This window comes from Scleropages formosus, chromosome 25 (genome assembly GCF_900964775.1).
Source record: "Scleropages formosus chromosome 25, fSclFor1.1, whole genome shotgun sequence".
NCBI lineage: Eukaryota > Metazoa > Chordata > Actinopteri > Osteoglossiformes > Osteoglossidae > Scleropages > Scleropages formosus.
The window spans coordinates 9,962,283-9,979,177 of NC_041830.1; the positions used below are offsets into that span (position 1 = coordinate 9,962,283).

Genomic DNA, 16,895 nt, shown 5'->3' on the forward strand with positions numbered 1-16,895 from the left:
ATTAGACTATGAGCCATCATGATATTGCACCATACCTCAAAGATCACTTCCTATTGACCTCTGTTGGTGGAATACTTCACACTCACTCCTTGTGCAATGAACCATCAAGTTACAAAACTCTCAACATTTTCCAACATCTGTTTTTAATAATGGAAAAATTTAAGTAACCTTAGCTTGACTGTATTAAAAATTAACATCAGATTTTTCTGCTGCGAATGATGCCGGCATTTACAGACACGACCAATAGATGGCAGTAAAGACAAACGAAGCACGAGTTCTGGAACTGCGCTAATTCAGCTTCATTCCACAGCTTTTACAGGTGGTGTCTGGTATTCAATGTCATCATCAGTGATGAGTAACCACACGATGAACAAGGCACGTATCAACAAAGAATCGACCTTGAATTGTTTTTATGGGGACTATATTTCTATACTCAAGTCGCTTTAATTTTAATTTTATAGCTCAAAGTTAATAAAAGGACTCAAAATAGTTTTTCAAAGTGGTGCAGTGATGGTGTAGCAGATTAATCAAAACGACAACCCATCACCATCCTGCGCCGGGAATCTTGTCCTCCAGAAGACGACAAACCACCGGAACCTTCCGGAAGATTAAGGACAACCGCAATGATGTGTCGTTCTAACGGCATCATTATTAGGCTTCATTATTTCAAGAAAAGAAAAGAAAGAAAAAAAAAAAAAAGACTCATAACAGCAATTAACAAGGTGCACAGAAGACATGATGGGTTAAATGGCGGTTCCTTTCGTTAATTTCAGCACCGGCTGCGGTTAATTACTACGTTTCAGCATCCGGCTCGAGAGACGACGCCCCGCACGCCCTGCGGTCTCGGCAGCCAAGCCGCCCGAAGCCAGCAGAGCTCTCAGCTGCCAGGTGTCTCCTCGGCCAGGCGCACGCAGTCTTGCCTGCGCGTGACACAAACGCAGCCCCGTATCTCCTGCTTCGAGGAATTTTCTGCAGCCTGTATTCACAACAAGGCCAACGGGGCTCTCTGAGCCACATGAGCTCAGTCCCCCCGAGGCACCGCGACCGTGCTGTACGTACCCCCCACCCACACCGTGGTACAGAGGCCTGTGGAAAAGGACAGAATCACACCACACATGTAAGATACCATTTTATTGGCCAGGTGTGTCTGCACGTACAATGAAGTCGACATGACGGAACAGTAATAACAGAGTAAGTACATACTAAATGTATAGGAATGTTTGAATAAATACCACGATATACTACACTGCTATCGATGCACTTTTGTTACTCTGCCCAGCGTTTTGTAGAAAACTGCCGAGTCCTGCGAGAAAAATCCGTTCTCGCGAGGTTTTTCGGCTGAGCCGAAGGGACAGAGCGAGTTGATCCAACTCTCCCACCAAGTGCGTGAACAACATTACAAAACAGGACTCCGGAGTGTTTCACAAGTCTGCAAATAATGGTCTCCATTATTTTTAGCTTGCACTGCACCAGCTGATAAGTTAGATACCCACCTCTTCCTCACATAATTGGGCTCATTTGTTCCATTATACCACCCCGCCAAGCAGATTCCCATTGGGAGGAGGTCAGATTTTTTTTTTTTTTAAATAATGCAATAATGGAAAAGTAAAATTAAAAAAAATATATATTTAGGCATAAGAATGATTACACAAACATAACCATACAGCTCGTTTTACTGTGCTGCTTTCGTTTTCAGCACTGACTTCTATTTTCTTCTACTTGAATTAAAAAACACGGTGCTAATAAAATGCTCTTTTTTTGCCGCAGCAGCAGGCGTGAAGCACAGTGTGCGTTTCCTCTGGGTTTTAAACACACCCTTTTTACTCATTTTAAGCAGAGTTTAAACAAAAGGAAGCTCTGAGAGTCAGTCTTTTACCCATTTCTAAAAACCACTTTTTTTTAGGTAGACCGGCAATGATGTGAGCCTGTGTGACCTTCAGCTAGTCCTCAGTTGTTCATTCCCACATGATGTAGCTGGCTGGACCGTTACCATCTCTGGTCAAAGTGTCCCTGAGAAAGACCTCAGTGTGCGTCCTCTCCATACACAGAAATGGCAGCGCTCTGTGTTCGGTTCCGGTCAGGTTAACACACTGGGTACCATTTAAGACAGCGATGGACGTTCTGTTGCTGAGAAATGGGATGAATCTGGATATTTAAAGTTTTACAAATCCTGAAATCCCGCAACCATGTAAAATTCCCAGGTTTGAAAAATCAGCCAGGACCGTGAAGCGCTGTAGCGTAGCGTTTGGTTAGCGATGCATCGGTGCTGCCGCCAAGCGCTGCTGGAGCTCTTCCAGCCTGATGGACCTCTCACGTGGTGCTCGTGTCTGGAACCAGATGATCTGTCTGTTGACACGGTGAGGGCAGCTGTGCAGTAAATATGAAAGGAACTGGTGCAAGAGCCACCTTCAGTGCTGCAGATGTGAAAGTGAAATGACCTCACCTGAACAGTGCTGCTGCACTCGAACCCTGAACACACACACACTTTCTGAGCCGCTTGTCCCAGACAGGGTCGTGGGGAACCGGAGCCTACCCAGCAACACAGGGCGCAAGGCCAGAGGGGGAGGGGACACACCCAGGACGGGATGCCAGTCCGCCGCAAGGCCCTCCAAGCGGGACTCGAACCCCAGACCCACTGGAGAGCAGGACCCGGTCCAACCCCCTGCGCCACCGCGCCCCCGCGCCCCCGAACCCTGAACAGTCCAGCGCAAATGAACACAGAGTAGTCATGGAAGTTAATTACTCTCGTCTGATGAGAGCACTGGCAAAACTGCCGGTATATGTGAAATAGCTGAGACTATAGAAAATATGTATACCCATAATGCATCTGGGCACCCATCATGCACTAGGTGGTCCGTACAGCGAGTCACAACTGTCCAAGAGTCCAAGCACAACCCCAGCCTCATTAGCTGAATGCTCCAACAGGACTTGACTCGACCCCCCCCCCCAGCCTCATTGGTTGGATGCTCTAGTATAAGGTGACCCCACCTACTCACTTTCCTGTCATTGATTGGATGCAGTAAGAAAAGGTGACACCTCCCCACTTTCCTCCCTCATTCATTGGATGCTGTGACCAAAGGTGACCTCATCTCTCCACACCATTAATTTGATTCCGTAATGACCGGGGAGTTTACCCCCTCTGGAAGCCGGCTTTATTGGTGAATGCTCAACACGCTCTCTTTGAGCTCTATGGTTACAGCGGGCAGCCGGAGCGCATCAATGAGGCAAACAGCAACGGCGGAGCAAGAACGCACACACCGGTGCCGTGAGCGGACTGGAAAATCGTGCGCCGGAAGAGATGCAAATGAATAGAGATGCATTAGAAATTCAGCAGCTGCCCACTAAGGAGAATGGAAGATGGCACCAAGCCACGAGGCGAAAGAAGCGGCAGAAGGGGAGACTACCGAGCATCATCTGTTGGCAGGTCTTTGGCACAGCCACAAAGGCAGACAGCCCGAGGACTGGATTTGCCCTTCGCAGCTGTTTTTCCAGCTGCCTTTGCAGTAGTCCAGCTTCAGTGTTGTGACTGCCATGCTTCTCACAGTGCAGTCACTGATGAAGCATCAGCATTGCCTGGAGGGGGCTTTTTCAGACATCCAGCCAAGTGCGCATGTTTGTCGGTACCAGGAAACGATGATCTGTACATCGATCGCTCGAATAATGATCTGTGTCCGGAACGCAGCTTTCGGCCGCCGGAGGCGCATGGGTCAGATATCGGAGGAATCAATCGCTATGCGGCCTAGAATGTCACGTGCCACATTGGGGACGGTTTGGAGTTACAACACGGCGAATGCCTGTCTGCACAGTAGGCTCACGATTGCGCATGTCCTCATCACATCTGTACATGCCAGCTGAGCCCCACCATAACCCCAGCTTTGAGACAGCGTTAGCCAATTTCGCCATGAATTTCCCAAGAGAAAGCACCAGCAAACAAACACTAGACTGAAATAAAAAAAAAATTATTTCAACAGGTTTGTGTGTGTTGGGGGAGATATATAGGGGACTTGATACTGGTGTCAGAGGTGGGATATCGCCACACATTGGACATTAACATAAATATGCTAATCTAAAGCAAACCTTTTTGAAAAAGCAGCTGGTCCGGATAGACATCTCATAATCTAGGCCGGACCAAATGCCCGTGACACTCACCTTGAGAGAGTGGTTCATTAACATGCTGCAACAGCCCCCACTAGGGATGACATCACCTACAATGACATCACTTCCACTATAAATCTCTGACTGGCAAGTACCCCACATATGGACTAATGAGGATCAAAGACTGAAATTTAATAGCTTTCTATTTCGGGGCAGTCTGTGAGGTGACAGAGTGAACAGACACGATGTCATAAAACCTATTTGCATCGCATAATCAAACACTTCCCAGTCTAAATGGGGGGGGGGGGGGGGGAAGGCACACACACATTGCTTGCCGGTGGGAACTACCAATTTCCGATGCATCCCCAACTTAAAATGCATGGGACGACTTTGATCTCAACCTTGCCTGCTCAGATACACAGAGAGATGAGAGATGGAAGATACACATCCGTTCACTTTGATTGGGATCTCATTAATTCATCACAACACTATCATATTCATTTCTGTTGAAAAAATTATGAGCACACTGAGGAGCTGAATTTCAATGGAAGAATATCAGTCTCAATATTATATGAGACCCTTGAACTGCTGAGAATTTTTTTTTTTTTTTTTTTTTTTTTTTAATAATGCAGCATGTAAAATCCATCCATCCATTGTCAACCGCTTGTCCTGAGCGGGGTCACACGAGCCGGAGCCTACCTGGCAACACACAGGGCGCAAGGCCAAAGGGAGAGGGGACACACTCTGGACAGGACACCAGCCTGTCGCAAGGCACTCCAAGCAGGGATCGAACCCCAGACCTGCCACCCAGCGGGCACCGGATGAACCTGCCGCTCCACTGTGCCCCACAATGTAAAATGCAATTATAAAAATAATAATCTGCACCCAGAGGGGTGTGGTGGTGCAGTGGGTTGGACCGTGTCCTGCTCTCCGGTGAGTCTGGAGTTCGAGTCCCGCTTGGGGTGCCTTGTGATGGACTGGCGTCCTGTCCTGGGTGTGCCCCCTTCCCCTCCAGCCTTGCGCCCTGAGTTGCCAGGTTAGGCTCCGGTTCCCCGTGACCACGTATGGGACAAGCGGTTCAGAAAATGTGTGTGTGTGTGTGTGTGTGTGTGTGTGTGTATGTAATCTGCAGCCACAAATAAACAGAAAAGTCAAAAACTCTGCGGAGACCAAATAAAAAAAAAAAAGTCAGGAGACAAACAAGAAAAATTGCAGATGTGAAAATATTAGTGGACCAGAAAGCAGGATGGAGAGATTAAGAGTTCAGGGTGGAAAACCATATTGTGAAAGCTAAATAAAACACATGTGGGATTTCAGTCACACATTCATACTACCATTATGTGTACTTTGACATTTTTGTCAAAAGTGACTTACAATGTGAGGTTTGTACACTAACATACAGTTAATTACCTATTTATTATACCTACCCATTTATCAAATCAGGGTTGGTACCTCGATCAAAAGGACTAAAGCTGGAGGTGGGATTCAAACCCAGGCCCTTCAACTGTAGGGCCACAGTTTTAACCCCTATGCCACCTGCTGGCCCCAAGAACACGCAGAGTGTTTTACAGTGGATTTTAATAAAAAAATAAAAAATAAAAAAAAAACCCACATTCACAGCTTTCCTTCTTGGACGAACGGATAATGTTTGGTCACAATTTCAAGCACTTATTGTGCAAGTTGTTTCCTAACATTCTCTAAAAATATATTCAGATTATTTGTTTCTGTGACCAAGCACCCTGCCAAGGATCGCATCCCTGATAATAAAAAAAAAAAAAAAAAAATAAATAATATCTTTTCAAAATAATAACACTCGAACTGTGCTACAGGAGAGCAGTTAGGACCAAAGGTGTTCGGCTGTAGTCCCTTAAGACACATTACTTTTCCAAGATGGATATGGAACCCTCCTGGGTTCATCTCAGAGTATTGGCATCTAAATGAACGCTCAGAGTGTGAGCCAGGAAACGCTGCAAAGAAGACAAAAGACCTGCTGTCAGCAGAATTCACCAGCCTGAAATGCCCCGTATTCTCATGCTAAATTTAATGTGGAAAAATAACGAAATAAGCTCAGTGGAAGTGGCAGCCGATCTGGGGAGAACCCAGAGGGGCAACAAACTTTAATGCATTTCTTAAATTACAGCATGAATCATGGATTTCTAAAAAGCTTCTGAAAGGTTCAGCCCACAATAAGCAGCTCAGAAAACAAGGCCTCCAGAAAAATCATGAATAAGACAAAATTCTTATCTTGTTTGCAAGTGCAGCGCAAGGAGCTTACGAGTCCGTTAACTGCATTTATTACATGGCAGCCTTTAAAAGGACGTACTACTGAAACAGTGGTTTACCGTAACTAAGGTACACATGCATCATGTAATTCAGCAGCAAAGTCAAAAATTGGCAGGTGAAGAATGAATGATGATTAAGACCACAGATTTGGGCAAACAAAGGGGTGGTGGGGGGGGGGGTCATGTCTAATACAGCCAATTGGTCTTTTTAAAGAAATTTCAGATGAACATACGACCCTCTGTGACACCGAGCACCGAAGAAGGTGGCCGCCCCTCCCTCACACACGGCGTGGCTTCTGCATATCTCAGTAGTCTCATAGCCACGTGCCTCTCGCAAGCATCTCTCAGAAACCTTGTGACTTTTTAAATCACAGCGTAAAACCACCATCTATCTCAAAGGTTCAAAGCACCAAAAGAAGGTGAAAAGGCAAAGGAAAGCCTTACGCATCAGTTTTAAACTGAAGTAAGAAAATGCACAGAATTATCTTGAAATGCAATATAATTATAAATGAATGATTAGATTTACTATTTGTTTATTGCGACGAAGAAATGGCTCAGCAGCGCTGGAACTCCAAAGGAATTTTCAATACATATCAGCATTTAAAAAATTCAACAGAAATACAACGATAAAAGAAAAAGAACAAAACTAAGTAAAACAAGGAAAAGAAATTGATATTAAAAAAGCATGCAAATATTTTCTATAAAACTTATTTTGACCATTAAACCTGGATTTAAAGGGGCCCAGAGCAGTTCTGATATACTGGACCTAGATTTAATCTTGATTTTTTTTTTTTTTTTTTCCTCCTCCCCCCAGGTTTAAAAGATAAAGCAGGAATTTTGCACATTTGGTAGAAAAACGGCTGAACCATTTGCGGCCAGGAATGATTCCGTCACGGGCTGAAGCAACACGAGAGCGAAGACCACTGGCACTGCTATCAACTGCTTTTCCACTCATTGCAGAAGTAAATGACCGTATAGTGAGCAAATATGCCATTATATTTAATCATAAGCCCACTGCTTCCAAAAGAGAGTATATTTTCATATAGTCTGGTGTGCGGTACATTATACAGCTCAGCCGTGGATGTTCCCGCATAACAGTAGGGGACACTGTCACCGGGCTCCAGGGTTCGGTTTGTCGTTCTTTTACACACAGCACTGTTTACAGCCCAGCCTCCTGTTTGTTTGCGGACAGAGATGTGGTCCACTGACAGGTGTGCCGTTGCAGACTGCTGTATCTGGCTGATCCGGTGCAAATCGGCATCAAGGCTTTTTGAAGGTGAGGCGGCCGGAGGATCGTTCCCAACCACCCCCACCCCCCACAAAGCTCCACTATACCCGAGGTGCCCTTCAAGATGCATGCCCTGCAGACTGAAAGCGCTGCCTCCGATTTCATCGCTGCTCCGGCATGCAAGGATATTCTCCTCCATCTGTGTGTCTCTCCAACTCTTTCACACACATACAAAAGCACAACTGCAGAAACAGAGTAGGTTCCCAGTCCTGTAACAGCACCAGGCTGCGATACTGCTCTTCAAGGACACTGCCCAGTCCCCCCGCCCCCCCCGGGACTACTGCAGACCAGATGCCAGCTCTGCCTCTCTCCTTGCTCACAGAGAGCAAGAAGCCTGAAACTTCTACACCCAATGCATCCCACCTAAAGTGACCAAAAGCCTGTGGGTCTCTCACTGCAAAGCAGCACTGCAGTGCGGTTTGGATGCATCCAGCGCGCAAACACTGCCAATGTATCCGAAATCTGGACCTGCCAAAGTTTACCTGAACACTGTGCAGGGATCCCACAAACTTTACAGTGGAAATATTTGATGATACTATGCAATTTCCATTTCTTTGACATTATGTTCAGTTTACTGCACCATCTGTATTTTACAATACTTCTAGCAATGTGTAGAATGTAAAGAACTCCAATTCCCAGCATGCACTGGCGGCCACAGGTGGCGTAGTGGTTAGAGTTGTTCCCTTTGGATTCAGAGGGGAGGGGGCATGGCGGCGCAGCGGGTATGGCCGGGTCCTGCCCTCAGGTGAGTCTGGAGTTCGAGTCCTGCTTGGGGTGCCTTGTGATGGACTGGCATCCCATCCTGGGTGTGTCCTTTCCCCCGCCAGCCCTACACCCTATGTTGCCGGGTCAGGCTCCGGTTCGCTGCGCCCCCATTCGGGACAGGCGGCTTCAGCACATGTGCGTGTGTGGGATTCAGAGGGCCCGGGTTTGAATTTCCACCTCCTGCTGTAGTACCCTTGATCAAGGTACTTACCGTGAATTGTTACAGTAAAAATTACCCAGCTGTATAAACAGAGTATGGAGCTGAACACTGTAAGCTGCTTTGGAGAAAAGCACCAGATAAATACAAAACTAAACTGGTCACACAAAAAAAAAAAAAAAAAAAAAAAAAAATGTAGAGTGTGAATATTTACAATAACCACACCTACAAAATCTATGAATCACAATGCAAAGGCCAATTCTGCTGGGTTTCAAGGACAATAGGTCCTACTGGTAATACTGCGGTACCCATTGCGCTCACTGTATGCATTTTCGTGAACCTTTGCACGACTCAGTTTTAGAAAAAAAAAAAAAAATATATATTCCAGCCTATTCAAATCAGTGATGAAAATCCTTCAAATTTTTGGTAAAAGGGACCTTAAAAGGTGCAGCAGGTGTAACGGGAGGTCTATGAAAGGTGACAGGGATTGGATGAGGGGGAGGGGCCACAGATGATGGGAAACCCACCAAAGTGTGGTAAAGATGAAAGACTGACCCCACTGTTTCTCAGAGGTCAGATAATTTAGCATCAGCTGATCGTGTATAATCGTCAATATCAGTCCTCCGTGGCGTGAACCTTCCGGAATGAACAAGCACTGCGTAAGCTCTGCATGTCCCGCAACAATAATAGCTTGTTCAAGGGTACTACAGCAAGGTGGGACCAGCAGTCCTTTGAGCACGTGCTCATTAACAGGAGCTTCGCTGCATGACCGCCCGAGAGGACACTTGTTTGGTCTGGCATGTCCAGAAAGAAAAACGGGACACACGCAGGGAGAAGAGAGCAGCAGAAGTTCAAGTGTAAAGTGGACGTGATGGACGTGATGTATCTGCATGCGTGTCACCCAGTCAGACATCAGTGACAAGTCTCCAGGGTTCATCCAACCTGTCCTGTTGAGGAGGTCTTTTAACCTCACAGGTCCTCATAAAGATTATTAATAATAACAATAATGTCATTCATTCATAAGAAATCCCTTGTCCAGCAGAGGGTCGCAGTGGTCCAGAGCCTATCCCAGAAACATGAAACACAAGGTAGGAGGCAGGGTGGACCATGGGTGGGACGCCAGTCCACTGCAGGGTAATCGCTCTCTTTCTCCCTGTATGTTTTATTGTGTATTTTGTTAATTATGTATCTGTCGCAATACTGAATAAGTTCAAACAAGGTCGCTTTCTGTTGCGCATCACCCTGAAGTTAAACGGTTCTATTTGACTTATGATGGTGGAAACTTTTGAGTGTTTCACTGACCGAACAGGGCAAAGAACCCTATGAATCTACCGGACGGACACACACACACACACACACACACACACACAGCTGTTTAATTGTCACACTGAGTGATAGTTCATACACGACACGAGTCTGTTGTGACATCGTTACACACAGTTACTATGAGACACACTTAACGCCACACCTGTCAACCTTGCGTGTCCTGTTAATCACGGTAAATGGGGGTAAAATGTCGTAAGAACAGGTAATTGCGCAGAGTATTTCGAAACACCCAGAATATTCATACAGAAGGTCGTGTCTGTGTCCCTCTCCATCCGCGCGCGCACATACACGCTACGCGAACGTCGGTTTACGCAGCACAGCGACATCGGACCCGGTTCGGTTCCGGGATCCCCATTGGGGGGGGGGGGGGGGGGGTCTCTCTCTCTCTCTCTCTCTCTCTCTCTCCTACCTGGGGGGTCTCCTCGGGCTCCCCGGGGCGCGCGGCTCAGCGTCGTCGTCCGCCGCCTCCTCCAGCCGCAGCTGCGGGATCACGAGTCCCGGGTTCGAGAAGGCCATCTCGGCGCGCGCCCGTGCGCGAGAGGACGCGGGACGAGCGGCAGGACGACGAACTTCGAGAAGGATGAGAAACGCGAACCGATGAGAGAGTGGCGCCGATCGCTAATATTCCAGCATGAGATGCGTCCGCCCCCCCCTCCTCCCAGAGCCAACCATCACCTCCCCTCCCGCTCCCCTCCCCTCAGTCAGAGACGCAGCGGAGCGGTGGACGGAGTGATGATCTGAGACAGTGGGCGGGGGAAGGGATAAGGGGATGAGAGTGATTGAGGAGGACGAAGTAACGAGGAGGTGGGGCTTTGGAGGAATGATGGAGTGGTGAAGGGGGTGGGGCGATGGGTGGGGTGGAAGGATGAGGGGTGATGGACGGGTGATGGACAGGTGGACTCAAAGGAGGGTGGGGAAAGGAGTGGGATGGAGCAGTGCACTAGACTAGTGCCTTTAGCGGTAACGGTCGTAGGTTCGAGTCCCCCCTGGGATTGTAGTACTCTTGAAGGTACTTACATTGAAATTACTCGAGTAGAATTATAGAAGTGGGTAAACCGTATAAGTCCCTTTGGTGAAAAGCATCAGCTCATGAATAAACGTAACTAAAAAAAGCTGTTAAATACTTTGTGTTATTAGCTATATTTATGTAGCGGGAATCCAGCAGGCCGTTCTCTTCTCCATTTGGTCTTCAAACTAAAAGCCAATTAGTATTTTCCTCCTTTGATTCTGTCCAAAATGTGACCACAGAAAAGTTTGAACAGTACAAATAATTCTCAGCATATTAATTCGTCATCATGTTTTTTTTTTTTTTTTTTTTTTTAATATTGCCTGGAGAAACTGAACTCACTGATCTGCCATCACATATTAAACCGATCAATATTCATCAGTCAAGTGAGATGAGGGTTCGAAACGCCGGAGGACCCGCGTGTCCACGGGGGGTCGGATGTCTGTTTCCGCCTTCATTGGGGGCGAAGTTTATTAAGGCTTTAATTAACATTTTAATTAGGTTTACTCCCCTCGCCCCACCTGTGTGGTGGACTGAAACCCCCGACCCCCGGAGCCTTTTATCTTTCTTTAATTAAAGGCATAAATTAATTGAGAATGAATAAGTTTGTTTAACCGCAGCTCTTTTAGTTGCTGTTCTAGTTCCTGGCCACAAGGTGGCGCTATGAGCCGCCACTGGGTCCCAGGGCAGTTCCTTCCATTGAAAGGGCTCTGCACGGAGCTCTGTCCCTGCCTTTAAATGGCTCGATTAGAATTACTTTATTGCTTCATTAGAATAAGACTTAACTTTATTAGAGTTTCCTGTATCACTTTTATTTTATTACTTTCTGCTGTTGCTTCATTTCATTAACAGGATTTTCAGTGTTACTTTAAAGTTTTCCATACCACTATTTATTAAAAATTCTGCGTTACTTTGTCTTTAATAGGATTTTCTGTACTACTTTATTAATTTATCAGCATTTTTCACAACACTTTATTGCTTTATTAGGATTTTCTGCCTCGCTATTACTTGGTTAGGATATCTACATAACTTACTTTAATCCAAATTTTACCTCTAGTTTTATGTGTTACTTTATTACTTAATTAGCCTTTTTCATATCACTCTCTCTTTATTATGATTTCTGGGTTACTTCATTACTTTTTTAGGGTTTCTGCAGTATTTTATCATTTTCTGTTTTGCTCTATTAATTTATTAGTTATTATTTTATTGCTAATGGGGTGCGGTGGCGCAGTGGGTTGGACCGCAGTCCTGCTGTCCGGTGGGTCTGGGGTTCGAGTCCCACTTGGGGTGCCTTGCGACGGACTGGCGTCCCGTCCTGGGTGTGTCCCCTCCCCCTCCGGCCTTACGCCCTGTGTTGCCGGGTAGGCTCTGGTTCCCCGTGACCCCGTAAGGGACAAGCGGTTCTGAATGTGTGTGTGTGTGTATTTTATTGCTTAATCAGGCTGTCATGTATGGCTTCATTATTTTGTGATTACCTGTCGTGCACATTTACATTGTGACGAAGACAAAAGCTTCATTTTCTCAGAGGCGAATGTGTGAGGCAGATTTTTGGCTCAACAAGGTGTGGGCTTTGAAAATCACGAATGGTATGAGGTTTGGAACTGTCCTTTCATTAGCGTCCAAACCCACATAAACGTCCGTGTCGCTGTGGAACAAGCAGTGTTTGCAGGAAAATACGACTCACCAATTTCCAGGTGGGACCTGCAGTCATCAGGGTTTATCCACAGTATGGCGACTGTAGGTCCAAACCCACAGGAAAGTGGACTTGAACCCACAACTCTCCAGGTGCAGCAGGTCAGCGATCCCAGTGGGCCGCTTCCAACAGGAGCTGGTTCTGTCTCCTTCCTGTGCGATAAAAAAAGAAGAAGAAGAAGAAGAAGAAATAATGGCGGAACAAAACGGCTGTCCTGGCTCTTTTGAAGAAATACTGCCCTCATTTCGCAAATGTGTGCTGAGGAGTTACCTCTCGAGAGGGAACTGCGTGGTCATCGGTTGCGGTGCAATCAATTAACCGTCGGCCAGGCATTGCTGCAGACGACCGAATATTAATCTCATTACACGGCTGTTTGGCTTCTCGGATGAAGCCAATCCGGATTCCGCCTCTATCAGCATTTCCTCCTCGCCTCTTTAAACGAACATCACCGAGAGCTATAGCTGTGATTTACCTTCACTGTGGCCTCATGTACACATGTTCTGAGCAAGAGATCAAACTCCTCTAATAAAAGCTAAATCTTAATTTTTGCACGATTGTCCGTTGACCCTGAATCGACGAACTCCTGAAACGACCCCTAAGGTCAACAGTCAACTAGTGTAGAAAGGGGTGTGTCCATCGTTACTGCGATTGAATCCCTCCAGCCGGTTGCCGCTCCTCTTCTTCTTTTTTCCTCCAACTTCTCCCATCATAACCGTCTTTTGAGGAGATTCCAATCTTCTCAGCATACATCCAAAGTACGATAACATCAGTCTCATCAGTTATGCTTCCAGTGAGAGTTTTCGTTTGAGCCAACATCCAGCTGTTTATTTCCCCGTGCTATCCATAGTGTCCTCCAGTCCCACAGTTTCCTCCTTCTTCCATGAGATGGAGACAAAGCAGAAACAATGTTTGTCAGGACGTCTACTGCACAGCGACACCGAATTCACCGCTCGTCCGGAATGATTTTGACATCCGAGCATCATTTCAGACCATCGTTAGCTCCGCTGCGCCGCTTTGAAATCGATGTGCATTTCAATTTGAAAAGCCCTAATTCCTTCTAATTTATTTCTGCCTGACGTTATTTCAAACAATTGCTGAGATACAGAGGAAACTTATTTATCTCGGCCATTTTTGTCTGCCACTCCTTATTGCTTCATGCAATTAGCTCCTTGGCAACTGTTGACTTGTATCCATAGCTGCCACATTAAATTCTTCCTCAGCCTTTGATCTGGAGCTAAAACAGATTTAGACCCAAGATGGAAAAACTTTCTTCAGACTGCTGTGAAGAATGCAAACCTTCACGGTAGCTGACAGTCAGAGAATGGAGGATTTTCAGTGATGCTGATGTTAGGAATCATGGGGCGGGATAGTGCGGAACAGCGGGTAGCGCTGGTGCCTCACAGTTTCTGAGCTGTGGATTTAGACGCAGAGTTCAGTGTGACCGTACGCCGTCCGCGTGTTCTCCAGGTATTTGCTCTGGTTTCCTCCCACAGTCCATAGATGAGTGTTTTAGGAGAACTGGTGACTCGGTTCAGCAATTGTTGTGTGTGTGAGTAAATGAGTGTGTGTGTGGTGGACTGGTATCCCCTACAGGCTCTACCCTGCCTCGTGCCTTATGCTTCCAGATTGTGGATCACCGCAGCCTCATTGGACTATAGGTTATTGAAGGATAGATGCAGGTACTAGAGAAGGTAATATAACAATATAATGCATTTTATGAGTACAGTATGTGGGATAACTGCTTTATCACACAGTGCACTTATCTTTTATGTGTGGACTTGAAAATATGCAGCTGCATTCAGAAGATGGATGGCAGGGACTATGTTACACATGTGTTATGTTTAGAGTCAGTGCCTTCTAATGTGATGCTCCTGGGTTCAAACCCCATCGCTGTAGTCTCCTTGATCCAAGTACCTCACCTGAATTTATACAGTAAATAAAATTACCCAGCTGTATAAATGGGTAAATCACTGTAGTGTAATAAGTTTAACCCCATAAGTGTCTTTGGAGAAAAAGCATTGGTAGCTTAATGTACAACTGTCACACTGGAAATTCCTTGGAGGAAAGTGTCATATGAATAAATATACATTTATATTTGCCTATAACACCAGCTGCACCCTCAATTTCCCCAAAAACACACAGCGTTCAGTAGATGGTATCAGAAAAAAAGTGATCTCTAAATTCAAACGAAAAGTGGTCAAGTTCAAGGAACTGTCAACACGAATATTTTTATGGAATATTTTATTAGAAAGGAAACAGTATATAGTATTTTACAAATGTACAGGTTCCCCTCTGAAGGATATATTTACAGGAGTGTTTCTCCTTCAGCCAACATCACAGCGAACAAAACGATGGGTGAAGAAATACTGGAAAAGAGGAGTGGTCATCGTCTCCCTTTGTTACACTGTGCTTGAGGACCTCTCTGATGACGCGTCTAAAAACCGTCTGCACGCACGCACGCACGCACGCACACACACACACATCCAGACGGACTCAGACGGGTCGAGCGCTGCAGGCAAACGTGGAAACCACCAAAAGAAAGGGGTAAAACCTGTGTTAAATGAAATAACGGCGCATATGAGAGACATTAACGTTTGATATTCAACATACAGTACGTAATTTTTCACGTATAATACAATGAAATAAAGTAACAATCTTCTCCAATGAAGACACTGAGATGCCACCCCTTTACTTTCTGTTTTAAAGTTATGTAGGACAGCAGGTGGCGCAACGGTTAGAGCCACCGCCTTCTGAACTTGGAGTACCGAGTAAGAGCTCCGCGAGGAGGACACTGAGATACGTTGCTGGTCATACTTTGGTACTTTGCTGGAACCCATCATTCCTGGTGAGCACTGGGAATTGTAAGGTTTGTGTGGTTCTGTACAATTGAATATGCGTTCGGAACGCAGAGAGAAACAAAGATTTGTGACCAGACAGCTTCTTCTCAAAACCGCAGAAAAAAAACAACCACCAGATAAAGTCACCTGTGAAGCGGCTGAAAGCAACGCATTCCAGCAATTTCTGTCTCCCACCTGTACACTAGTCTGCCATTGCAAGGACCTCTTCATCAACATTTACATCAATAAGTGTCAGTAGTGACTGGTCAATAGGCTAGAGTTTATTCTAATAAAAATGCATTTATTTCCAGAGTAACTGATGATATATACACTCATCCCCCGTTATTTGATCTCCCCATATCCAGGTTTTCATTTATGCGGTGTGTGATTTTTTTTTTTTAATACCACTTGTCATCAATCAGTCCAGATTTTCATTTATCTGGTCTGTAACACGAAGCCCGAGTCCACAACATTTGGTCCAGCATGATAACCTGAGACAGCGTTTGAAAACGCATTTGTCAAGCAGCTGTATGAGAGAGACTGTGAGACGCAGTGCATTGTGGGAACCGAGTACCCACGCTCTCAGTTGCAGTCTGGCACTCAATGGTTTTACTTGTGTAACTCGCGTGGTTGTGTTTGCATCCTCTGCTCTGCACCATTGTACTTCAATTTTCTAATACTTCATTTATCTCAAACGTGACAATCCACGCACGCTATTGCGGCAAGTTTACTTCCCGTTATTCACTATAAAAAAAATGTATATGTAATGTTACCGTCAGCTGCTATTCATTCTATTTGAAGACATTATCTGGTTTTCAATATTCCGTCCGTTTTGAGGAACAAGCTAAGACCGGATGGGGGAATAAGTGTATATCATTCCTAAATTTAATCCTGTGTACTGCCTAATTCCAAATTTAATCCTGTGTACTGCCTAATTCCACCCTTTTCTTGGGTTTAAATGTGTTTATTCATGTTTATTTTCTTATTTCTTCATGTTTTGTCACTTTATGTTATATACTGTTGCAACCTAGTGCAATTTCCCTCTGGAACCAATTAAGTTTTCATTCATTCATTCATTCATTCATTCAAAATGTCATCTCAGATTTTGGTGACTTGACAAAAAGGTCGCTCATTCCTTCACAATCACTCTAATTTCCCCTAACTTGTAGGTCAGTGAATACCGTTCCTCTGGAAGCACCTTCCCCAGCTGGGCGCGTGACATCCACAAAACTTCTACCCTAACAGTTTGCTCTGAAAAATGTGTGACATTCGAGACATTGTTATGCAGGGAGAACACGACCACCTGGCTGACAGGAGGCAGACAGATCGCACAATGCCCACGAGTCCCGGGGAGCAGTCGTGGCCTGCGAGAGCCGAGCCGGCGCGAGAGAAAAGCCACGAAGGATCCCATTGTCCTGAGCTCGTTCTCGTCTCGTAAAGGTCACA

The 16,895-nt window shown here is 45.7% G+C and overlaps 1 protein-coding gene across 1 annotated transcript in view; it reads right to left on the reverse strand.

Annotated features, from left to right (window-relative positions):
• Positions 1-10,526, reverse strand: part of gramd1ba (GRAM domain containing 1Ba) — a 70,802-nt gene extending 60,276 nt beyond the window's left edge. The window contains exon 1 of the mRNA XM_029249230.1: positions 10,323-10,526. Within this exon, the coding sequence (XP_029105063.1) occupies positions 10,323-10,429 (107 nt within the window). The 5' untranslated portion in view covers positions 10,430-10,526. The remainder of the gene's footprint in view (positions 1-10,322) is intronic.
• Positions 10,527-16,895: the final 6,369 nt, after the last annotated feature.